Consider the following 24,862-nt stretch of genomic DNA (forward strand, 5'->3'; position numbering starts at 1 on the left):
ATTTGGAGAAATCTCTTTTGTAGTTGTAAGATTTAGTTATATAATTTAATGATACCTGATGAGCACATCTGACTATCAGGCGTTGCCAAGTTAACAGGCAAAACTGGTTAAAATGATGAGTTAAAATGAAAATGGTAGCTCAAGTGAATCTTTTTTTTTTTGTGGTCGAAGTTACCTTAGTGACAAGAGACATAAGCAGCTTTTCCAGTTGAATCTACAGTAGGTAAGTCTGTGCACACATAAGAAAATACAGCATAATGAAATTCTGCATCAGTGTACCATATCTTCATTAGGATAGACATCTTCAAAAGCATTGACATAACTTTTCAATATACGCACATTTATATTTACAAAAAGACAAGAGCAGTAAGACTGTGGGGTTTTGGTAGCCTAAACGACTTGATGAACCTTTTATAGTGGCACCTCTTGACAGTAATTCTTAACTAGGCAGACATACAGTCATACACATGGAAGTGGACGTGCATGCTCTCTCATAAACACACACACATACCAACACACACATACAGCCAAACACACGTTTTCATACAAACAAACAGGACACTTTGGTGGAAAACATCCACCAGTAGGAAGAGGGGATTTGTAACGGTCTGAGCTGATACAGACTACTGGCTGAGAGGTGCTGAAAATCCCATTTCTGATAGAGGAAACAGCTGGATACAAAGAGGAGAGGGACTGCTAGGAAACCAGCTACTGGCCCGAGAACAATGAGATGACCGAACACCAAGTTCTGTGCTTAGGGTCAACATCTGCACAGAGAGCCTTGAAGACCCTCGGTTTTCCTCTGGCTTGTCACCTCAGGAAATTCTGCACTCCACTTAATGGCATCACCTTGACTTAACTCATGATATGTTCTGCACATTAAAGAATTACAGCTCTAGTTTGGGGTGAAAACACACCAAGTGCCTATCAGCAAAAACAGTTTTCATGTCCTTCAAGAAGGGACAGAAGTTGAAAAGAGGAAAGAACACATTAAAAATAGCAGTACCTATATCACGCTTGTAAACAAATATACAGTAGATGTGGCAGGAGAAGAACCATGTGAACTTGAACAGTTATATACACTTTTAAAAGAGAACTCTCTCTTTCTCGCAGTCCAGCTGTCTGAAATGACCTGCTTATGTAACAAAGCTATGATGAATGCTAAGACTAACAGGCTTCACAGATTTTCCTTGTCAAGACTCTGATCTTGCATTTGATCACAGAGGAATTATTATCATTACCTTCATATGTTTGTCTGTATATACAGTCAACAAACACATATATGAAAAGCTAGCGTACCATATTTATACCATACCTCTGAAGACAACTGTGTGTGTCGAGTACTTATGAGTGATTGTATGTGTTAATAAGGTCCAAACAGTTATTTTCTCTCTAGGTTGCGACAACAAAAATGAAAAAGAGCAAAAATGTATCTCCTAATCAACTTGAAGCACTTATGGACATATGATCGACCATGCTGTTTAATAGCTTATATAACAGTGTCTCCATATCTCAAATTGAATTGGCCCCCAAAAAGTATCTTCTTCATATAGCACTGATCTGAACAGTTTGATATAATACTGACAATAAAAGTAAAAAAAAAAAAATGTGTGGAATGATGTGAAGTTTAAGTGCCTCAAGTGCTTTTTTTTTCTTTTCCCCGCAACTGCAACAGCCAACCAAAGTGAAAACACTACTTAAATTTCCATGACAGAAAAACAACCAAAGAATAACAAAACACAAAAAGTAAAAAGAAAAACAACTCCAATAGAAAGAGACAAGTTATATGTGGATTGCCAAAAAACATGGCAAAGCAAAACAACCTTTATGAAATGCGAAGGAGCATGTATGTAACTGAAAAAGTGAAAAATAACAAAACAGATAACATTGAGATAATGAGTTTTGTGACAGTTTTTGAATAATGATTGTTGGACTGATGTCCCTCTGCCTTCCTTGCTGCCTTAACAGGTCTTCGCTGTGAGTCGGGGAGCATTAGTCCAAGTGTCCTCCTCCTGATCAGTAGGCAAAGACAGTGATAGCAAAGATAAAAACCATTTGTCCTTTGTCCTCCCAAGTTCTTTCTGTTAAGAAATGTCTGTTATCATTTTTATCTGCAACACGACAACTGCTGCTGGTACCAGAGCGGCGAATGAATGTAGTGTTTGGATGGTTTCTGGCGGAACATTACAGGCACTTTATGAGGCAGCCAAGCATGTCGGCTGGGTCCTTACACCCACTGAGCTCCATGGGTTGTCCCCTCCAAGAAGACCTCGTGCTGGACCAGTAAGGGCGCTGTTGGAGTTCTGTTCCCGCTGTCAGAGTTGAGATTGTGAAATGCTGTGCTCTGAGCATTGGGCTCCTCCTTTGCTTTGGGAATCACAGGGAGCTTGGAGCTGAAGTTCAGATAAATCTGAAAAGAAGGGAAAAGAGAGCAAAATTTGAAATTTTAAAATTTAAAAAGTCTGTATGTTATTCCATCAAGTGAAAAACATAAAAGGAAGAGTTTCCTTTAAAGTATTGGAATATTAAATTTTTTAATTTTATTTCTAAAAGGACAAAAAAAGGCAAAATAATGCCAGCTCCATTAAAGCACCCCTTCATTCACTTACAAATGAAGTAATTAACTTTAACATGTCCATAAGATGTTTTTTTTATGTGTTACAATACATATCACAAGCAAAGCATTGATGTCATCAGTTGTCAGTGCTTTGGCTGTGGATTTCTGCTTTAAATCTACAGTCAGAGTAGGTCAGATCTGGCAGCTAGTATGATCCTGTCACGTCTGTGGTCATTTACATAGAAATAATCTGTTTGAAGAGTTTCAGTCAGGATTCAGAGTGCATCATAGCACAGAAACAGCACTGTTGAAAGTTACCAATGATCTCCTCTTAGCCTCTGATAGCGGACTTGTTTCTGTGCTTGTCCTGTTGGATCTCAGTGCTGCATTTGATACGATAGATCACAGCATTCTGTTACAGAGACTTGAACATGTTATTAGGGTTAAAGGAACTGCATTAGGCTGGTTTAAATCATATTTATCTGATAGATTCCAGTTTGTTCTTGTAAATGAAGAATCTTCCTCACACATTGGAGTAAGTCATGGAGTTCCTCAGGGTTTTGTGCTTGGACCAATTCTTTTTACTTTGTACATGTTTCCATTAGGTAACATTATTAGACAGCATGGCATAAATTTCCATTGTTGTGCTGATGATACTCAGCTGTACTTATCTATGAAACCAGATGAAACCAATAGGTTGGTCAGACTACAAGTCTGTCTTAAAGACATAAAGACCTGGATGACTCAGAACTGTCTGCTTTCAAATTCAGACAAAACTGAAGTTGTTCTCTTTGGACCTGAGCGCTTCAGGGAGAAATTGTCTAGTTATATAGTTACTCTAGATGGTATTTCCTTGGCTTCTAGTTCTACAGTGAGGAACGTTGGAGTTATTTTTTACCAGAATTTATCATTTGACGCACATATAAAACTGGTTTCTAGGACTGCCTTCTTATTGTAATTCGTCATTATTGGGCTGACCCACATATTCTCTGAAATGCCTCCAGCTGATCCAAAATGCTGCAGCCAGAGTTCTGATGAGAGAGCTTCTATTCATTGGCTCCCTGTTAAATTCAGAATAGAATTTAAGATAAGAATTTAAGTATAAAGCTCTTAATGACCGAGCTCCATCATATCTTAAAGATTGCAAGGTATTTTCCTAACAGAGCACTTCGCTCCCAAACTGCAGGTTTACTTGTTGTTCCCAGAGTTTCTAAAAGTAGAATGGGAGGCAGAGCCTTCAGTTATCAGGCCTCTCTCTTGTGGAATAAGCTGCCAGTAAATGTTCGGGAAGCAGACACCCTTTCCACTTTTAAGATTAGGCTTAAAACTTTCCTTTTTGATAACGTTTATAGTTAGGGATGGCTCAGGTAATCCTGAAACATCCCATAGTTAAGCTGCTATAGGCTTAGACTGCTGGGGGGCCTCATCTATCACACCTTTCATCACTTTGCTCTCTTTTCCCCCCTGTTTAATTTCTCAAATGGTATTATGTACATGTGACATTATTGTGGTTATTAACTTGTGTTTCCCTGTTCCAACAGGTATCCTTTGAATGGTGTTATGGTGTTTTTCCCCCCTCTTTTCCCTCTTTTCTGTCTTCTCAAACCCCAGCTGGTCGAGGCGAATGGCCACCCTTCCTGAGTCTGGTTCTGCCAGAGGTTTCTTCCTGTTAAAAGGGAGTCGTTCCTTTCCACAGTCGCCTCAGGCACGCTCAGGATGGGAGATTGGACTGAAGACAAGTTTCGGTGCAATCTGTTGGTTTCCTTAGCTAGGATATTATGTTTTGAATTGGCTCTATTTGAATGAATTGGATTATGATTACAATGAATTGAATTCCAATTGGCTTGAATTGGACTATATTATTTAAGTGCCTTGAGATGACAATTGTTGTAATTTGGCGCTATATAAATAAAATTGAATTGAATTGAATTGAATTGTGGGTTTTTTGTGTTTGGTTTTAGGTTTTTCAGGTTTCTGTTTAGTATTTAGTTCTTGCCATGTTTTCCCCAGTCACTCTTGCACATCATTAGGTTCATTCTTGTCAACTGTTTTTGTTCACAGCTGCGCTCCATTACCAATCACCTCCCCACAGTCTTTAGTTTCCAGATCCTTATGTCTTTGCCAGATCCTCACAGTTCACCACCATTCATGTTGTCAGGTTGGTCATGTCAAGTAATGGTAAATTTTGTCATCAAAGTCATAGTTCATGTCAGGTCTTATTGTTTTTTGTTAAGTATTTTGGTATTCCGTCTCAGCCGCGCTTTTTGTTTTGTTTAAATAAATCAAGTTTTCTTTACCAATATCTGCATCTGGGTCCTAACACCACAGCTTTCCCCGCTGTGACAGATCCAAATAGAACATTAAAGAGGTGGACCCAGTCCCGACTGCTGGGACCTGAACAACTATTTGGCATGTCCTATGAGGAACCAAATATAGGCTAGTGAAAATAACAAGGAGAAGTTATCTAGTGTCTAGTGGAGGCCAGCAGCTGCCCTGCCATGAGCAAGTGGATGCTAACAACTGCATTTGGGTGGACCAGATCAGCATATTCGTATATATTCGCTGGATGATGATCAGAAGAGGTGAAAAGGCTATCAAATAATCATTGTAATTCCCATGCATTTAGCCTTTTTGCATGATGTATTTTTATATTTTTCTTTGCTAAAGATATTTGTGTTGCCAGATCTCTTGAGTGCGCTGTTGAGAACATGGGCAAATGGGGCAAACATTTGACTTGCGCTTATGTTCACAGACTCAAGAGTTACTTTCCAAAAGGAATAGGTCAGTGGCAAATACACTTTCCAGAGGCAGAAATGGAAAAATACAACACAAAAAAAGACGCACATTTGAGACTACAAGTAGAAGTGCATTTACAAAGCTGTGAGTAGCTTCTATGCTGCATATCATATCCAGGGAACGTGCAAAGGTCAGTGTCCAGGTTTGTTTGGAACAGGTGATATCTGGTCTAAATAAGGACTTCTTTGGTCAGAAGTTATAAAATCAGAAAACAGGAAATGTTATTGAATACAAAAGATGATTATTTTTCTACCACGTATATCCCCAGAAAATGTCACGTGGACAGATCTTCATCTGCATTTCCCCTTGCTAAATAGATTAGCTATGTGAAAACAGGTAACATGTTCTCTTTGTGCATCAAAAGCAGAAGTTATAGGATTGTGTATTGCGCAGGTGTACCCATTTACAAAACATAAATATGGGAAGTGATCGTTGGCCTGAGAGGAAGCAGCGTGGGACTGTAGGTCAGTTATAAACATGCTACAGATTTTTATAATGCGACACGATACAGCCCACATTTACAATGCAGTTTGCTGACATTTATCAAGTAATTCCTCTGAATTTAAGTAGTATAGACACACTATATTGCCAAGAGTATTCACTCACACATCCAAATAATTAAATTCAGGTGTTCCAATCACTTCCATGGCCACATGTATATAAATTCAAGCACCTAGGCATGCAGACTGCTTCTACAAACATTTGTGAAGGAATTGGTCGCTCTCAGTGAATTTCAGCGAGATAGGATACCACCTGTGCAACAGGTCCGGTCATGAAATTTCCTCACTACTAAATATTCCACAGTCAACAGTCAGTGGTATAATAACAAAGTGGGAGCGATTGGGAACGACAGAAACTCAGCCATGAAGTGGTAGGCCATGTAAAATGACAGAGCGGGGTCACCGGATGCTGAGGTGCATAGTGCGCAGAGATTGCCAACTTTCCGCAGAGTCAATCGCTACAGACCTCCAAACTTCATGTGGCCTTCAGATTAGCTCAAGAACAGTGCGTAGAGAGCTTCATGGAATGGGTTTCCATTGCTGAGCAGCTGCATTGAAGCCACACATCATCAAGTGCAATGCAAAATGTTGGATGCAGTGGTGTAAAGCGTGGAGATGTGTTCTCTGGAATGATGAATCATGCTTCTCCATCTGGCAATTTGATGGACAAGTCTGGGTTTGGCGGTTGCCAGGAGAACAGTACTTGTCTGACTGCATTGTGCCAAGTGTGAAGTTTGGCAGAGGGGGGATTATGGTGTGGGCTTGTTTGTCAGGAGCTGTACTTGGCCCCTTAGTTCCAATGAAAGAAACTCTGAATGCTTCAGCATACCAAGAGATTTTGGACAATTTTGTGCTCCCAACTTTGTGGAAACAGTTTGGGGATGGCCCCTTCCTGTTACAAAATGACTGCGCACAAGTGCACAAAGCAAGGTCCATAAAGACATAGATGAGCGAGTTTGGTGTGGAAGAACTTGACTGGCTTGCACAGAGCCCTGACCTCAACCCGATAGAATACCTTTGGGATGAATTAGAGTGGAGACTTTGAGCCAGGCCTTCTTTCCAACATCAGTGTCTGACCTCACAAATGCGAATGGTCAAAAATTCCCATAAACACACTCCTAAACTTTGTGGAAAGCTTGCCCAGAAGAATTGAAGCTGTTATGCTGCAAAGGATGGGCCAATGTCATATTAAACCCTATGGATTAAGAAAAGGATGTCACTTAAGTTCATATGTGTGTAATGGCAGATGAGCAAATTCTTTTGGCAATATAGTGTATGTAGTACCGATATTTTAGATGAGAAGATAATAGATTATATTGTAAGTACTTTTCAAGTACTGGGTACCAATGGGGCAAAGCATTGGTACAGAGATAGTTATCAAACAACCTGAAGTACCTTTTTAGCAACTGTATTGTGGTTGGTTCCAGAAAATAAGGTGCAATAAAAACACTTTCATTTAATTAAATTTGATTTTGTTTTTTTTTCCCTCTGTCTGTCCAGAAGACTTACAACAACAACAGACCTTTGTACTTGTCAACTTTCTTTTGTGAGAATGTTCATCTCCACCAAACCGAACGTGTATATTTACAATGTGTAATAAAGAGAGGAAAAAATAATCCCCCAGACCGCTTGTGTCACTTGTCTGCCAGATATACAGCTTGGCTTTTTTTAAGTGCATTGTCATTTCTATGTATTCACCTATATCTACTGGTATCACACCCACTGAGTACCCATTGCTTCTAAATTATTTACAGTATACTTCAAAATACTGTCAGAGTAATATGCTTCTCCACTCCTATACTCCATAGATACCTTGCAAAGCTAAGTAGCTTGGTGTCATGTTTTTCCTCCCTCTTCTCTGAGATTCCCAAACATATTTCCTGATCTACAGCACTGATATTTCTTGTAATTTCTTGGAACTTGTTAGTATTTCATTTGTACGGAACTTCACTGGAAATTGCACAATAGGGAATTACGCTGCTAATTGTGGGCTGTATAATGTAGTGTTACTCAAATTTCTTACATATTGTCTACATAGCAGAGGTGGGAGCAAGTCACTTTTTTGCAAGTCACAAGTAAGTCTCAAATATTTCCAATCAAGTCTCGAGTCAAGTCCCAAATAAAGACATGTGAACCCAAAGTCGAGTCCAAAGTCCAGATGTGGAAGTCCAGAGTCAGGTCCAAGTTCTAAACTTTGAACGGTCGAGCCCTTATCAAGTCTTCTGATCTAATCTAATTCAAATGCAGAATAATAATAGATGATATCCAGAAATAATAATTGCTTCTTAAAATGGTGTTTTTATTTGCCAAAGTAAGCAGAAAGGGCAACTGAAGTTAATCAAAAATAATTATGCATTTAACAACAAAAAAAAAAATCACACAGGAATACAACAATACGAAATGTGGATTAAAAGCCTCCACTATTAAACTAGCAAGCTAGAAAACATACTTAGCCAGTTAGCTAATGTTAACTATCCATTAATCACTGTGACAACCTTGACTTACCGTTCTTTATGTGGCTTCAAATGTTGGACATTGTTGCCTTCCCGTCTGTAATTTTAGACCTGCATGTTTTGCATACTGTAGTTTGGTTCTTGTTAACCACTTGGTAATTTGAGTAAGCAAATTAAACTACCTTAGGTATAATTTTTCCTAACTGGGACCCAGTACTGTATGTCGCATTGTATCTGGGAATTCTGTGTAGTTTGTGTAAACGGACGGGAAATTAATAAAGTTAATTGATCGATTTTAGGTCAGTTGATTTAAGTAATGTATTAGAAACTTTAAAAATAACTGCATATAAAGCTTTTTGTTTGTTGTGATAAGTATTTTCAAGTCAAAAGACGAAAGTCTAAGTTTAGTTGCAAGTGATTTATGTTAAAGTCCGAGTTGCGTTCTTTATGATTCTATTAAGTCAAGTCCAAAGTCATTGAAACTCGAGTCCACAGCTTTGGTAGGCACCCTAAAAGCCATTAAGTTATTTAGTAACAAAAACTCCTTAGCATTGTTTTACTGGTCAGCATCTTGGTCTACATAACCTCATGACAACTCATGTCTCTTTTGTCTATGCTCAGACAATATGTCGAAGGTGTCCCACAACCATAGACCACTTCAAGTTTTACACCCTTCAGATCCTGGAGTTGCTTATCGCTACTTCATAATCCTGCTAAGCAGCCTTTGAGGTCACCTTATACTATTCTCTAGGCTTGTAATTTTGACTTGTATCATGCTTTGTTTAGAGAAGGAAAACCTGATCAAAGTCATGCAACCTACATGCTTGGTGGCATCTGACAACTGTTGCTCAATCCTCTCCACAACCTTCCTGAAGGGGGGTCTGTTGAACGGGTCTTTATCCCAGCAGGACCGCATAATCTGATACCTGCAAAGCAACACACAAACAAACAGTTTTATTTGGGCCACAGATATCACATCCTGTTTTAGTGTTATCCTGTTCTTTGGTCCACCCAAGAGTCTCAACTCATCCTAATTTTGAAGTTGTTCTTATTTGCAGCCAAATACAACAGGATGGGAGCGATCTGTGATTCAAATCCCCTACATTGCATTCTTTCATAGTCTCGCCACCTCCAATCTATCCAACCAAACCATCTCTCCTTTTGATCCTTTTAAACACTCATATTTCAAATCAACATAAAACTCACATTTCACTGGGTGCAAACTCCGGAGCATCCATTCTGTATCCTTCTTTTATCAGTTTGTAGAACTTGGCATCCACAGGCATACCAGGATAAGGACTGTTTCCTATGTTCAGTGGACATATTCAGTTACATTGTGCAATTCTGAAAACACACACATAGCCAGCCATACACACACAAAGTACAATATAGTGGATAGGGAGACGTACCGAGTGAGAAGATTTCCCAAAGCAAGATGCCATAGGACCACACATCGCTCTCAAATGTATACACACACTCAAAGATACTTTCTGGGGACATCCACTTCACTGGCAGACGAGCCTAAAAGAAAACCACTCAGTGAGTGAATGATAGACTCTTGTAATATATCACAGAGGAGTTTGTTTTACTCAAAAACATGATGTGATTGAGGACTGATAAATGAATAGACAGTACTAAACATCAGTAATGCATAAAAAATTTGCGTGAGGTATTTAAAAACATGCAGACCACAGAACATATAACAATCATACCTACTCTTAAAAAAAAATCACTCAAATTTGACAGCTCAGTCAGTTCTCACATACCTGTCACATAACACACACAGCTTGGACTCTATTTGGTTATTTAGAAATACTGGTACAGGCTTGATACAATCCACACCAAGAGTAATCAAGTTTTTGTCTTTTAATTGAAGAACAATATTTCTGACACTCACACAGATAATATATGACAAATATAACAGAGGCAACAGAAACATTGACAAAAAAATTCAGGTGAAAATCTTTCCTATGTGCGGAACTGAGAATTCTTCTTCTTTTTCTGCAAGATTGTCTTGCCGAGACAAGCATCAGATAACTCTGGCATTATCAGAAAAATATGCATTGGAAAATAAAGTACACAAGCATTGGGGGATTTCTGCTTTTCCAATTTATAAACAGCTGCATGAACAAGAACGGTTGCACCTCTGGCCTTAGTTGTGCCAGGTTCTAAATTGATGTTTGTATCTAATCCTGATCTACACACTGGCTTTTTCAGAGATTCTTTTTTTACAGGACAAAAAATCTGTTTTATGGGAACTTATAGTTCCAAATAACTACTTGGTTTTAAGGAGGTGATTTACTCAATTTGGATCGATAGATAAGATATGCATATTCGCTGAAACATTGGTTGTGTTGTTCAGTCATAAGACACTTCGTAAAAAAGGGGCCTTTTCACATGTGGGTTTCAAGCTGGGACTGCCTGTGAAAGTACAGTTTTTGGGGGTCCAGGCTGATCTACTGATATGCTGATATGCCTCTGAGCCAACAAGGCAGTGTTTTAATAGAGGCGAAACAGCATGTACGTAAATAGGGATTTCAATCACATAAATATGGCATTTTCACAGTGTGGGGACTCTTTGGTATGGCTTTTCATTGTGCAGGATAGTGAAAGACTGTACTCCAAGCCAAACTCTGATCTTTTTGTAACTAACCAAGTTACTTTGCTACCTTCAGAACATCAAATGAATGAAAGTAAAAACAAACAATGGATTTACACTTGAAACGAGGTCTGCAGGAGAAAAGTACTGCAATTCAGTCAACCACTATGCTTCCTTACATTGACTCGAGCGTGCTGCTGGAGCATTTGCTCTGTTGTTACTGCAAGTATGTCAGCAGGCCAATAAGACACAGTGTGTATGTTTAGACTTTATGTATTTTGCTGAAAGATGAAATGGTAACATCTTGCTTAGATAAATCAGTAAAAAACTTACATTGCCTTTCACTACATAGTTGGAGTCTGTTGTGATGTCTCTGGCCAGGCCAAAATCACAGATTTTTGCCACTCTTCCTTGAGTCAGTAGGATGTTTCTGGCAGCGAGGTCTCTGTGAATACACTAAACAACAAATGCACTATTTAAAATCTGATGATACATGAACTGATAGTAATACATTAGTCATGAAAGAGGAGCTTTTCAAAAGCACTGTGGTAATGAATTTTCCAAGCGTGACTCTGTGACACACAACCACTGACACTGATATGTGAGCTCAGTGGTCACAGTATCTGTGCCATGTCAGCCAATACATTTTTCAACAGCATGCTCCAACAGGCTTTTTAGATCTGTTTACCAGCTGTGGTAACATGATCTGTGGTCTATGTAACAAAAAAATAAAGAAATCAGAGTTTTACCCAAAAATCGAGTATATAAAATTTGCACATTCAGGCAGGCACTCACATTTTTGGAAGCTAAGAACTCCATGCCTTTGGCTACTTGGTATGAGAAGCTGAGAAGATCCTCTGTGTCTAGAGTCAAACCATCCTCATCGAACTTTTCGCTCTCTGCATTTGCTTCAATGTAAGAGCCCCCTGGGAACAGGAGAAGGATTATTTTTCAGTTGCATTATTTTAAACAGTTTTCTGTAAACTTTCAGACAGTGAAATTTTGATGAATGGCTGGCTGGCTTGCCTTTGCGTAGTGAGCGTCTCCTCTCAGACGATGAGCTGAATGGTGGGTTGCCAGCAACAGAAGGCTTCATGGACATGTAGCCGTTCAAGCTGTCACTGCAGAGAGGAAAGGAGCAGTCTGGTCTCAGCTGAGTGCTGCCACACATAAGCACACTGCTGTCCAAATACCCTCCTCCTACGCACGTTCTGGGTTGTAAATACTAGTACCGGTACTCTCTTTTCTCTTCCCCACACAATAAACCACTCTTTATACACAATAAAGAGCCTGACCCTTTTGCAACTCTCTGTTGCGTGACGTTGCGGTAGTAGTAGTCTTCCTCAAGCTTAAAGCAGATGAAGGATTCTCTCTTTCTGCGGAGAAAGTTGAGAAGGTCTCCAAAGCAGCAGTACTCTGTGATCACCAGTGTGGGGCCTGCAGGCAAAAAAGCACATCTCATGAAAATAATTGACCTAATCATGTAGCTTTTGTACGAGGTGTTGTAATGAAATAAAATGAGCTGGAGTAAAAACAATAATGAGTGTCTGAAGTTTCATGGCTTCAGGCCACAGCTAAAAACTAATAACACGAGACAACATGGCTGCCGAACCTCCAACAGTGCAGGCTCCCAGCAGGTTGACAATGTTCATGTGGTTTCCCAAGTAACTGAGGACTTTCAGCTCTGACATCAGTGCCTCTTTCTCTGTGGCATGAGCGCTTGCTGTAGAAAAGAAAGGCAACATATTCAGCATTTACCAAGGAATAAAGGCAAATCAGCTCAAGTGGATCAATAATTGCATATTGTGATCTGGTTTTTGCTGGATTAAAGGAATAGGTTGTTGTTGCAGGCTGATAAATATAAAAGCTGCCTTTTAAATATGTTGCTTTTGCAGAAGTGCACAAACCATCAAAGAGAAATATCCACAAAACTGCAGCCTGTCTCTGAACACCTGCAGCCAGATATTCATAGGAAATTCTTGAAAGCATACAGCTATTGTGGACTGTTGCCACAGTCAAAATAGCCACGCTCTGCTTGTCCCACTCTATTTGCATGTGTGTTGGCAGAGCTTACATTTGAGCATTTTCACAGCCACCGTCATGACTGAATCTGCTTTCGAGAGTCCATATGCAGTGGCCTCCACCACTTTTCCAAATGCACCAGATCCCAATGTCTTCCCTGAAACAAGAAGACAGAAACAACTGTTATTCCATCATTCCTCCCACAAACAGGCTCCATGCTCGTGTTCCAAGGAAAAAAACAGTTTTTGCCCCCAGGCTGTGTACACAGTCAACCAGGACACGCAGGATCCTGTTTGAGGAGAGCTGTTAAACACAACACCCAGAATCTGTCAACAATATTATGTTTGTATTGTAGGAGTGCGGTTTCATCATTAATAAACTGTAAAACAGGTTCGTCAGTACACTTGGTTAAAACCTTAATGCCGTATCTGTATACACAGAAAACAGAGTCAATCAGTGTGAAGTAGCCTGAGGGCGGCAGCTGTGATGTCATGCTGACAGCACTGTTTTGTTCTATTATTGGGACTATCACTGAAGAAAACCCCATTTATCTACCCATCTCACACCTCCTGCTGTGATTTACACCTAAGAAATAACTGCAACACAACCAGGACATAAATGCAGCAGTATGTCAGGAGTGATTGATATATGAGATCATTGAGGCCCAGCCAGAGCCCAAGCTCTAGCTGATAATGACAGAGGAGTGCAGCATGCTCACCAAAACGCAAGTTGTTTCGTGGGAACTCCCACTGGTGATCATATGGTAGCTGTGTGGGGTCAATGTACACATAGTTGTTTCCATGGATTCCCTCTATAACTTTCCACTGAATCTGGTATTTTGGTTTCTGACATGAAAAAAGAGAAAAGATACCATATGTTGCAAATCCAATCATGAGCTTTCAACATGCTTCACTTTTATTGTTGACAAAATGTGGCCAAAGGTGGTGTGCCATACAGAAAAATATGTTTGTTGTCTTACCTGCATGTACTTGTAGAACAGCATGATAAGGATGAGGCAGAGGATGCCTGCTGCTGACACAGAGCCAATCAGCAGAGGGGCAAACAGATCATGGGGAACTCTTTTCTCTACAGGGATATAGAACTGTGTTTTACTGATGGAGCAATGATGTCGCCAATCTGACACTCTTTTGCTGGTTTGTCATGTTTACACTCACACAATAACAGCAAAGGAGTATTTAGGAAAGCTCGAGAAGGCTGAGCTACAACTTTGATCAAATGGCAAGAAACTAATCCAATTACATATGCATACATAGTGTGGAGTTCCCTGATTTTTTTTTCTTTGTTTGCAAATTTTGCTCATATTGTGTTCACCACCTACATCCAATTTGATTGCCCAATAGTTGTTTACTGTTTTGTTGTTGCTTTTACAGCTGTGCTGATTAGTAATTACGTGTAATCAGTGTTCTGTTCCTTTGTGTCTGCCCGGTTGTGATGCCTCATTGTTTTGCTCCTCTGTACACTGGGGTGTAATAAGCTCTTTAGCGATAAGAAGCTTTCTCTCCACTTCAAATCTGAGAATGCAGAGTCTGCAGGAACTAATCCCCTCTAAACCTGTCAGTGGTTTCTAAAGCTCTGTTGTCTCTGCTGCAGCTCACTGACACCTCCAAGCCTCCCACAGCCCTAGAATGCCCAGCATCGCCAAGACTCCTACTACACACTCTCAGCGCCTCCGCCTGGTCTGCTGTTAGTCTGTGAAGCACAAAAAATCCTGGGCACATGCTCCCAAAGGCTTGTCCTGCCCGGTCGCAAATACTCGCCTTTCTCGTAATACTCACCCAGTGGCAACAGTTAAACCCCCGTGTCCAGGCATGAACCTGGGCAGGCTCAAGCAGGGACAACGCTGGTGCACATTCAGTTACTGCGCTCATATTTTTTTGAGAGGACTTTGTACAGCAGATGGGGAGGCCGTTACAAAAGCGGATTTTGAGTCATAAAGTACACAAAGGACTAAAGCTAATTCCTATTTCTGAGTGACAACATCTTATCGTAGCCAGTCGTTTCTGAGGTAGCTTCTCTTTGCAAATGTTTACCAAACAGAGGACAGCCAACCAAGATCTAGTATTGGGACCATATTTACGGGTTAATCCTTGCCAAAGTCGTGCTTTTAGTAAATATTTTGAGCTGAGGAATTACCCTTTGAAGGGTTTACTGTGGGGCACGCCCACTATGATAGGGTGACAATGCAGAGCAGAAAGTCACAGGGAATTTTAGAATCCCTGAGATTACTGTTCTATAAAAGGAGAATAAAATCTGTTGGATAAAAAACAACGAGATTTTCACAAAGATGTACTCTTTTCAGTTGTTTACTCTGTTGCACCCAAACCCAATCTGAAGTTGAGAGCATGTCAAGGATTACATCAGTTCAGCAACAAAGCATGCGACTGACAGGCACCAACGTCTCTTCTAATTCTTTGTGGTCTCTACCTGGACTACACATGCAAGAGGTGTTTTTGTGTGCATGCACTCTTGTGAACAAGATGTTAACATACCATTTATAGAAAAGAGGGTAAAGGCTTGTTCCCCCTCCACTGTAGCCACACATTCCAGAGTGCTGAATCGTCCCCTGCTGATGTTCACCCGACTCTCCACCTCTGTTTTCCCAAATGTGGGGCTGAATAATGTGATGGTGATGACATTGTGTTCCTCTTGGGTAGCATTCATTTGCTGGGAGCACCTGAAAGCAGAAGATTATTGTTGATAGGGAGGTGATAGCATCACAAAGCTATTTCCTTTCATGTTTGTTTCCTGACATGGGAGCATTTCTTTCCTGTGTCTCTGAAAGACACCCATTTGTTTCCAAAGTCCTGAAAGCACTTTTTGATAATCGGTTTTACTTAAAATGCTTTACCATTGCAACATGTCCTCATATTTCAGATAATTGCCAGCAGTTAGTTTTACCAGAAGCCATAATAATAGAGGGGAATTCCATCTGAGGTCGTGAAACAATGGCAAAATGTGTCAAGTTAGCCCAAAGCTCCATTCTTCACAGCACTGCACCACAAAGAGTAGATTCTATCTAAATGCTCTCTGGTGATTGGACTCTCTTAGGTCACATCACTTCCTGTTCCTATACGTATACATTTACGCACCTTTACTGAGTGTGCATGTAATTAAGTGGATCTAATTACAATTTTCAAAAATGACTGGATAAAGTTGGTATTACTTATGATTCATTGGCTATGCTGCTTGGGATCAGTGTTTCTAAGGCAACCAGGTGCTCCTCCTTCTGCACGCTTTACGTTTGACAGGGGCTGAGCCGCTTCCAGTTGTATCCAGGCAGGTGTCCTGGCCCCTACCAATCACAAATCAATTCTTCCAGTCCCCTGTCACATGGGGGTCATCTTATCACTGTCAACCAATCACAAGTCAGTCCTGTCAAATCCCACATTCCACCGTCATCATCATTCCTGACTCGATCCAGTGTGTCTTTAGCATGACCTTTAAGACCCTCGAGATGAACTTGACAGAAGTATGTGGAAGTTTGAATTTAGAAATTAAACTGGAAAGTAAAATTTGAAACTGAGGCTGCACGTTGAACAAGTTGTGTTGTGTGCAAACACAGATAAAATACCCAGTACAGCACAAAAATTTGGGCAGAATTGCAATAAAGATACACATATTTATATGGCAATTTATTAGAAAATTATCAGAAAAACTCTCAGAAAAACTCAGAAAAAAAAAATGTATGTGCTTTAACAGAGATGTTTGTTTGCAGAGATAAATCCAATAACTAGATTGTTTTATGATGTTTTACTTTACACATAACACAGGAGAGGGTTGCTTTTGGTTTTGGTTTGTGAGTTTTTCTTTTGCTTCATCTGTTGGTAAAGTAGATGGCTAATCTGAATATCATCATCTTCCAAACAATTAAATTATTTAAAAGTAAATAAAAAACAAATAGGTTTGAAAGTAATTATCTAAATATCTTAAAAGCTCATCAGGACAATGAAAGTGTTGTTTGGCCACACAAGTCTTTGATTGGTGCACAGACATATGACATTATATATCAAAATGTAGCTCCAGCCAAAATAAAAAAATAACAGGGATGTGCAAATCTCTTGAGAAACGAAAGAAAACAAAAGACAGTAAAAGTCTCACCTGACGTACGGCTGCTCACAGTAGTACCATTTGATCTGTGGTGCAGGATATCCTTCAGCCACACAGCGTACCTGTCCATCAACTGGGCCCTCATATGATACAATCTCAGGTTTACCTGATAAACAAAAGGTGAGAAGAGAAATCAGGTAAGAAAGGAATGACAAACAGTGGAAAATTTTATTCTAGCCCTCTATGGCACTGCAATAAAGCTTACTGAGCTATATGCTGACAGGGTGTGGTGAGGGTGGGGAGCTGGACCTCATTTCATACAAAGAAAAGGTCAACTCCACCATGTCAGCTACTGAAGATTAATGCAGTGCGCAGGAATAAATTTCACAATGTGGCTTAAGGGAAAAGAAAACCTTTCACAAAATCTATCACACGACTTACTGATCACAAAGATGTTGAATGTCTGATTAACTGATGCGTCACCGTTGGAGGCTTGAAAGGTATAAACACCACCCTCTGACATTTTCAGCCGCACCAGCCTCAGCTCACTGCTGTAACTAAACAAGAGAATTACATTTTTAGCATGAATGCATTCGTTGATTAATTTTTTTATGAATGCTTTACTTGGGCAGCAACATAAAGAACTTACACTGCTTTAGTAATAATGCAGCCTGAGAAAATATTTTAAATGTTCCAATTTTTGGATTTTAGATAACAGGTCTTTTTTTTCGATATAATCCTTTCCTTCACACACATCTGGCTAACATTTGCTTTAGTGAGTGATGTCCAGCTGGGGCTTAAAGGTTGCTTTCTAATACTTCCCATATTATCAGTAATGTTGGAAGGAGGTGGAGGGCATGTGGGTTTGGATAACACATAATATATCTTTCTACAGCACTTAGGTAGGCTATGTCATGGTTTGATTTTCATAATCTGCCAAGGACTGTTTTAGGGTGGGGTCCTTAGCTTCAGCTGTTTTTCTCAAAGAGCTGTGACTTGCAGCCAGCCCAAAGGTGCTAAATTCCACTGAAACAACGTAGTGAAACTTTTTTTCCACATGGCCACACTAAAAGAACTTCAGGGGTTCTCGCACCTATATTCATTACTGTGTGTGCTGATGACATGGTCGCTTGTGTTTCTCAGCTCTTGGTCCATGAAGCTCCAGGAGAAGGTGTTTGGCCTCGGGTATGCCTTCATGCTAACTTTGAGAGACAAACTCTCACCGGAACGAACGTAGAAGGTTCTGTTGTTTGTGGGTGTTAAGCTGATGAATCCTCTTTCTGAAATAAAGGAAAAGGAGATTTTACTCTTGGATTTGTTGATGGAGAATGAAGTCTGAATTAACGTGTGTCAGAATTTCATTAATCTGTTTGTGCTATTCAGCAGACCTACCGGTAAATCAGTTACTTAATATGCATATAACGATCAATCAAGCAGCCAGTTAGCTTAGCATAGGTTTGAATTAAAGACCCATTTCTCAGTCTCCCTTGGGTAAATAATCATGGCCATGTGCAAGGTAACAAGCAGAAATATTCTACTTTGAAAAAAAATTAATTGTCACCCTGTCACTTTAGCTGTGGTTAAAGAAGATTAAAATGGCAATTTAAATGCTGTATATGCTAAATCATTAGATTTTTTTGGCTCCGTGGGATAAGCTAAATTAAGATAACTTGTGTCTGATTATAGTTTAAAGTTTACTGTCCAGACATGAGAGCAATATCAACCTTCCCATCAAACGGTCGACAACAACGCAAAGGACAGTATTTTTAAAGTATTTTACACGAAAGTCACAAATGGCCTTGGTTGCAATTTTAATTTTGATGCCAATATCTGAAGACCACAAGTTTATTAATTTTTTTATCATTCATTTGGGAAAATAAATCTTCAGAGAACCTCAGAGAACAAGTTATTGTTAAGTTAGTTCAATTTTTCCAAGGTAATCAAATTTTTTTTTTATCAAAAGATTACAACTTGTAGTCATCTGTCATCATGGGAAAACAAGCTTCGATTTACCAACATCTCAAGGTTGGTGATGACATTGAAAATGAGTGTTTCCTGTGTTGATGCCAAAATTCATCCTGTGGTGGCTTGACTTTACTAGAAGATATATTGACCTGTTTTCTAAAGAAAACAAGCTTTATTGTCTCAGGATAATGAAACAAATGTATCCATTGTTTTCATTACATCTTGAGATCATGAAAAAGTTTTTCATGCATGACCTTCCTTGGCTTTCTTAGTTCTAACATGATTTCTTCCCCCTCTTCCATCCATCCATCCATTTTCTATACCCGCTTAATCCGTCGGTCGTGTCGCTGGAGCCTATCCCAGCGGTCATCGGGCAAGAGGCGGGGTACACCCTGGACAGGTCGCCAGTCCATCACAGGGCCCCCCTCTTCTTTTTCTCTTAAGTTGTTAATCTTAAAGCTGCAGTCAAAATTTTTTGAGGCGCAAATAAGCATCAAGATATTCAAAACAAGAATGATCTGCCCTTGGGATCAGTCAGAATTTCATCACAACCCATTGAATCTTTAGCAGTATGAAACTGCAGCTGCAACTACCATCAAACTTTTGTTGTGTACTCACCATAAACATCAAGCCACACTGACTTCGTGGTGCTCCCTTTTTCATTCCATGCCTCGCATTTGTAACTCCCAGCATCCTGCGGCCGTACTGCTACGATTTGTAAGGTGGCGCTGCGCACGTGAGTGAAGTTCTCTGGCAGGATGCGTGAAGCGCCATCAACCTTTGCTGGTTGCTGTGGATACCAGACGGCACCCTGTCAACGCCCAGAGATCTCTAGAGATTAACCCCGTCTGCATGACTATCCTTGCCAAGCAAATACTGACAAACACACAAAACTGCCTGCATGCAAGCACATATCTCTATGGCGCTGTGCAAGCTACGAACACAGCCAAGGTCCTCAAGCGCAAACAGAGAGAATTTTGACACAGGGAGGAAAATTCTGCTCTCAGACAAAGTTAAGCGACTTTTGGAAATGCAAACATTCAGGTGCATCCTCCACCAACTGCACAGAGCACAGCAAAGACAAAGCAGAGGGGTCTCACCGAGCCAGGTGGTGTGACCCACTTCACGCTGATTTCTCCATTGACGTTACTGGTGTTGCAGGTGAGTAAGAGGCTCTGATTGCGGGTAAGAATCAGTCTACTGGGCTGCTGCATCTCAATTACAGGAGGAGCAACAGGTACTGTAGGGAAATAAATCAATTTGCATCAAAAGCTGAGTCTTACAGAACCACAGAACAAAAAGGGCCCAAAAAGGGTTTTGATAATAGCAATCCAAACTCAATAATGCATACAGGAACTCCATTTTACCTGGCTTCACTATGAGCTGGAACTCTTGTGATCTGACATATTTTCCCAGGAGTGTTCCTGTGCACATGTAGCATCCATTGTAGGCCTTTTGTACATTGTGGATGATGATGCCTTGCTCCAGGCTTGCAGAAAACTGGAGACCAGAGGCGAGTGCTCTTTCATTGCATGCTTCCAGGCGCAGATTGTCCAGACTTGGATCAGTTGCCAGGCAGGAAATGGAAGCGGTGTCTCCCTCACGAGTAAGAATGCTGGACACCATTGCTCTTCTGAAAGGATTTTCAGGATCTGCCAAAAAAATGCAATCACACAGGTGGTGTCAGACAGCTGGCCTCATACTGAGATGTTGAGGTTTTACAGCTATATTTCCTTATTTTGACTTATTGGCAATGTGAGGAGACCTAAAAGAGCTGAAAATAAAGTGGTTGTTGATGAGAGTGCTTTTGTACACACGCTGTATAAACTGGAATGTATAGCTGTTGTTAAAAAATATTCTTTTTCATGCAGTAAATAACCAGCATTTTAGCATTATGTTTTTTTTAATGTTTCATGTTTATTTGATCATATTTAGAAATGACTATTTAACAGTATAATAAATCATTGCATAATTTTCATTTTTAAAGGTGAGGTCATAATTCCTAGACTGGATTAAAAGGGCTTCACGTCAGTGGGTATCACACAGTTTATGGAAAATCAGCCAAAAAAAACTTATGAATTACCTTAGATGGTGTAGAGAGGCATTGTTATTAAAGCAGCACCAGTGGAAACAATGCAAAAAACGACGTAATGGAAATATAACATTTCTGTTAATATTATACATGAATCTAAGAGACTCCAAACTTACCTGATGCCAGTTCTTCCACCACTGGTAATGTGTTCAGTCAAACTTAAAGTTGTTCAAAGTTGCTGCCTCAGCAAGCAAACACAAGCTCCTATTGCTGATGCTAAACATTGAAACTATTTTATTTTTTTGCTCTGGGAGCATTTCCTTCTCCTCACTGGGAATTTTGGGATGTGTAGTAATTATCCACACTTGATGTTACCATAGTAACCAAGGGTATTGCTAAATCAAATAGGACTGAAACCTCAAAGACAACAGACATAAATCTGGTAAATAAAGATAAATCTTCATATTTTCTTTTCCAGATTTATAGAACTTATCGAACTTATAGAATATCAGTTGATCTGCCAATGTAATAAGATAGCAGTGGCTGTAATAACCAGGATTTGTTATCTCAACAGAAACATACACCCTCGTGAAACACAACCATCATGATAGAATATTACTTTAAGGTAAATCTTTTAAGTTAATCAAAGAACTATTTAGTTTTATGTAATGATAGATATGGATAGCCCATCTAAAAAAAGTAATTATTTTTTGTTGCCGCAAAGATAGTTTTGGATATTGTTCAGTAAATGATCAGCGCATGATGTGAGCCTGCAGTGATGGCAATTGGCCAAGGGGATTTAGGGTCACAAAGACTAGGAAATACAGTAAAACTTAGCTAGGTTCTTAATAAATAGCTCCAGTATCGCGATCTACTGTACCTGTTTGGAGCAAAGTTACATACACCTTCTTCTGCAAATACACCCACACACTATGCTTCCTGTCAGTAAAGTGAAAAGATTATGTCTGCTGTTCCCTGCAGTCTGTTTCCACTTTCTCCAGATTTCAGTTCTCTTTCTCTCACGCACAAACACCACACAGTCTTGCACACACTTAATCACTGAACTACATCCAGCTACCTTTCACATAGACGTAGATGGAGGCCTGCTCACTGGAGCCCTCTTCAAGGCAGATGTAGCGGCCCATGTTAAGAGGCTGGGCCTTGGGGATGTGGAACGTCCACATCCCATCAATCTGTTTTGCTTTCAACGGCCTGTTCCAATCCACTCTTCTCCACTGTGTCTTGCTGTCACTCTGGCAACGCAGATCAAAGGGTTTGTCACGCAGAACAACAAGGTGGGGCTCGGCTGGGATGATGGTGGGCTTGGTGTTGCCTATAATGGGACAGGAAAGATATTCTGCTGCAAATCAAACTTGTAAAACCAAGCTGTGTTATGCATAGGCTGAAATATAGTGCCATTTTACCAAAAAGAATCAGGCACAATCACATCCACATTCCTGAAACACTGATGTGGAATTAGGGCTTTTATTAAAATCATTTAGCAATCTGTTGAGGAGAGTTGTGCGTCAGGAGCAAAACGTTCTCACCACTGTGAATTCAAGATGTATCAACCTCTGTATACCCCGTGATTGCATTGAAATGGCTTTGAAATAAAATCTCTGATGCAAAGCTAAACAATGCCCGCATCAACCCTCTACATAAAGGATTTGCAACTGCAACTGCTTAACCCATCTTTTGTTAAACACAAAAAATTAGTAGTTCACCTGAGACGTGACTTATCTGTCACAGATTCATTGAAAACAAGAGACCATAAAGTTTTGGGCAACATCCAGTACTTTTTCATTTAATCTGCAGAACCAACTAAAAACAGGTGGGAATAGTGAATTAGTTTTTTTTCCTCTTGGGTAAACATCTCTGGCTAGTGAAGCCACTTGTGAGAAACAGAGTGTGGTGGCAACCTCCAGCAGAAAGACTACTGCAGAGTGTCAGTAAGGCTGCAGCTGATTGAGATGCTCTCTCTATCCTTCAATCCATACTTTGATATAAATAAATAAACTTCTTATAGGTAGTAATTCACAGTGTAAGAAATGTGGGGGGATCTCAAATGTTGGCATTTGTCAGATTACAACAAACACCAATGAATCGTTGTGCAACAACACCTCTCACTTGGTCAATATTGCTGGCTATTCTTCGCTTGCAGAGACTGTGTCTATGCGTAAATATTTGAGGAACAACTGTGGAATTTAGCGTAAAGCAGTTTGGCACGGATTAAAAAGGGAGATAAGATATCTACTAATTATGCGTGTAATGGAATACTTATTTATTTACTGAGTTTATTCATTGAAAATCCAAGAGCATGGCAGTTAATGGTTAATTTGCCCTGCAACATGCACGCGCAAACGGGCTTAAGGCAAACTTCATAGCGTGCTTTATTGCGTCACATGACATGACAGGCTTACGCTTGTGTGCACTCCTTCGAAATGTGGCAGTAGTTCAGGTTCCCCGATGATACCGTTCTATCGTGAACATCAAAAGCCTCCCATGGGCGCGCGCTTCATATCTCGCCAAGCTATCGATTAAGAAGAAATAAGGGCAGAAATTCAAGCCCACCTGATGCCGCCTTGGGCTGCTCGGAAAAAGCGCAACACTCGAGGTTCAACGCTTGTTTTTGCCGGGTTGGTCCAACATGACGGCTTTCCATAAATTTCCCTACTATCTCTGGGTAAATTCCAACTACTATTTCCTGATGAGAAAAAAAAGTTGACTTTGAACGATAAACTTGTATATTTACACTATTCTCAAATGAAAAATTGATATTGTAGGTTAAAAGAAAAAAAAGAAAACAAAAACAAGGGGAAAACTACAGTATTTTGATACTGTGTTGGACTTTGACTTCTGCAGCCAGGATCCCAATGATGTCAAGCCATAGCTGCATTGTGTTTTCGAAATCCATCCTTTACACAAAGCACAACCCGCAGTTTTAAACTGCTTTTCGGTTCATTAAAGGAGTGAAAAACATCACACAAGCCAACCAAACAGTCCTAGACAAAGCAGCAGCTAATTTGCATGCTTCCTAAAAAGAAAAAAACGAATAACCGATAATAACGTTTAAGTGCGACTGTTAGAGGAGGAGAACCGCTTGAACATCTCTTTGTATCTCACTTATGTTATTCAGCACCAAATTTCACCCCAACAGTTTGATTATTATCTGTTTTCCCCCTAATGGCACCTTTTTTTTGCCCGAGTCAACGATTAATTATTAAAGCAGGTCTCGCATCCAAATCGTCAGCCGGAGTATCCACTTTCCTCATCGGGTTTCTGTGACTTCAGGTAACCTTCAGATCTTTCTGGCAGAACAAAGAAAAGTGTGCAGATATGTGTGGAGGGCGATCCAAAGCAATAATTCAATATAGCCTGTGTGGATTATGTGTATCTTAATGGGCTACCGGGTGCTGATAAGATGAAGTCATTAAAACGCAACTGACCCCTTTTCCGAAAGTAAACAGCAACAAGTTAAGTGCGTAACCCGGTGCATCAAGTGCAAAAGCTCAGTCTTACCTGGATGGAAGGTTAGCTGTAAAAACACAGACAGCAGTATCCAGAGGTATTCCATAGTTAGTATTCCATGGGTCTGGCTGTGAAGGTGAGCCAGTGCCTTTAAGGTTAAGGTAGTTCTACTCTACTCGCCCAAGCGCGTCGGAGTTGTGGGAAGTTGACTGCGGGCTCTGACAGAGGCGCACTGACAAGGCTTTAAAGGCACAGATGCTCAGCACAGCTCTCTACAGCTTGCTACAGCAGCAGCTCTCGCCTGTCTGCAAACATTTCCTGGAGCGCGCCAAAGGGGACGGTGCAGGCCGACCAGGTATCTCTGACTGGCTGTGCGTTCAACATGTTTATACGAGCCCGTGG

At 40.2% G+C, this 24,862-nt stretch overlaps 1 protein-coding gene across 1 annotated transcript; it reads right to left on the bottom strand.

Annotated features, from left to right (window-relative positions):
• Positions 1–1,563: 1,563 nt before the first annotated feature.
• kita (KIT proto-oncogene, receptor tyrosine kinase a) lies at positions 1,564–24,862 on the bottom strand. Its single transcript, XM_072389966.1, has 21 exons — positions 24,512–24,862; positions 22,071–22,325; positions 20,328–20,612; positions 20,061–20,200; positions 19,579–19,771; positions 18,089–18,275; positions 17,437–17,552; positions 17,047–17,161; positions 15,438–15,622; positions 13,907–14,013; positions 13,646–13,772; positions 12,980–13,084; positions 12,518–12,628; positions 12,201–12,342; positions 11,932–12,026; positions 11,701–11,831; positions 11,239–11,361; positions 9,716–9,827; positions 9,513–9,612; positions 9,127–9,232; positions 1,564–2,410 (listed from the first exon to the last, which is right to left on the bottom strand). The coding sequence occupies exons 1-21, from the start codon at positions 24,564–24,566 to the stop codon at positions 2,228–2,230; spliced, it is 2,973 nt and encodes a 990-aa protein (XP_072246067.1). The 5' UTR covers positions 24,567–24,862; the 3' UTR covers positions 1,564–2,227.

The sequence above is a fragment of the Leuresthes tenuis genome, unplaced genomic scaffold (genome assembly GCF_036924035.1).
Source record: "Leuresthes tenuis unplaced genomic scaffold, fLeuTen1.0.hap1 SCAF_7, whole genome shotgun sequence".
Taxonomy (NCBI): domain Eukaryota; kingdom Metazoa; phylum Chordata; class Actinopteri; order Atheriniformes; family Atherinopsidae; genus Leuresthes; species Leuresthes tenuis.

Bases quoted from the DNA above. Each gene is read 5' to 3' on its own strand.
- kita (XM_072389966.1), bottom strand. From the start codon at position 24,566: ATGGAATACCTCTGGATACTGCTGTCTGTGTTTTTACAGCTAACCTTC. The intron at 11,362-11,700 runs GTGAGTGCCTGC...TTTGTTGTTTAG, and splicing joins AGTTCTTAGCTTCCAAAAAT to TGTATTCACAGAGACCTCGC. The intron at 9,828-11,238 runs GTAAGTTTTTTA...GTTTTCTTTTAG, and splicing joins ACTATGTAGTGAAAGGCAAT to GCTCGTCTGCCAGTGAAGTG.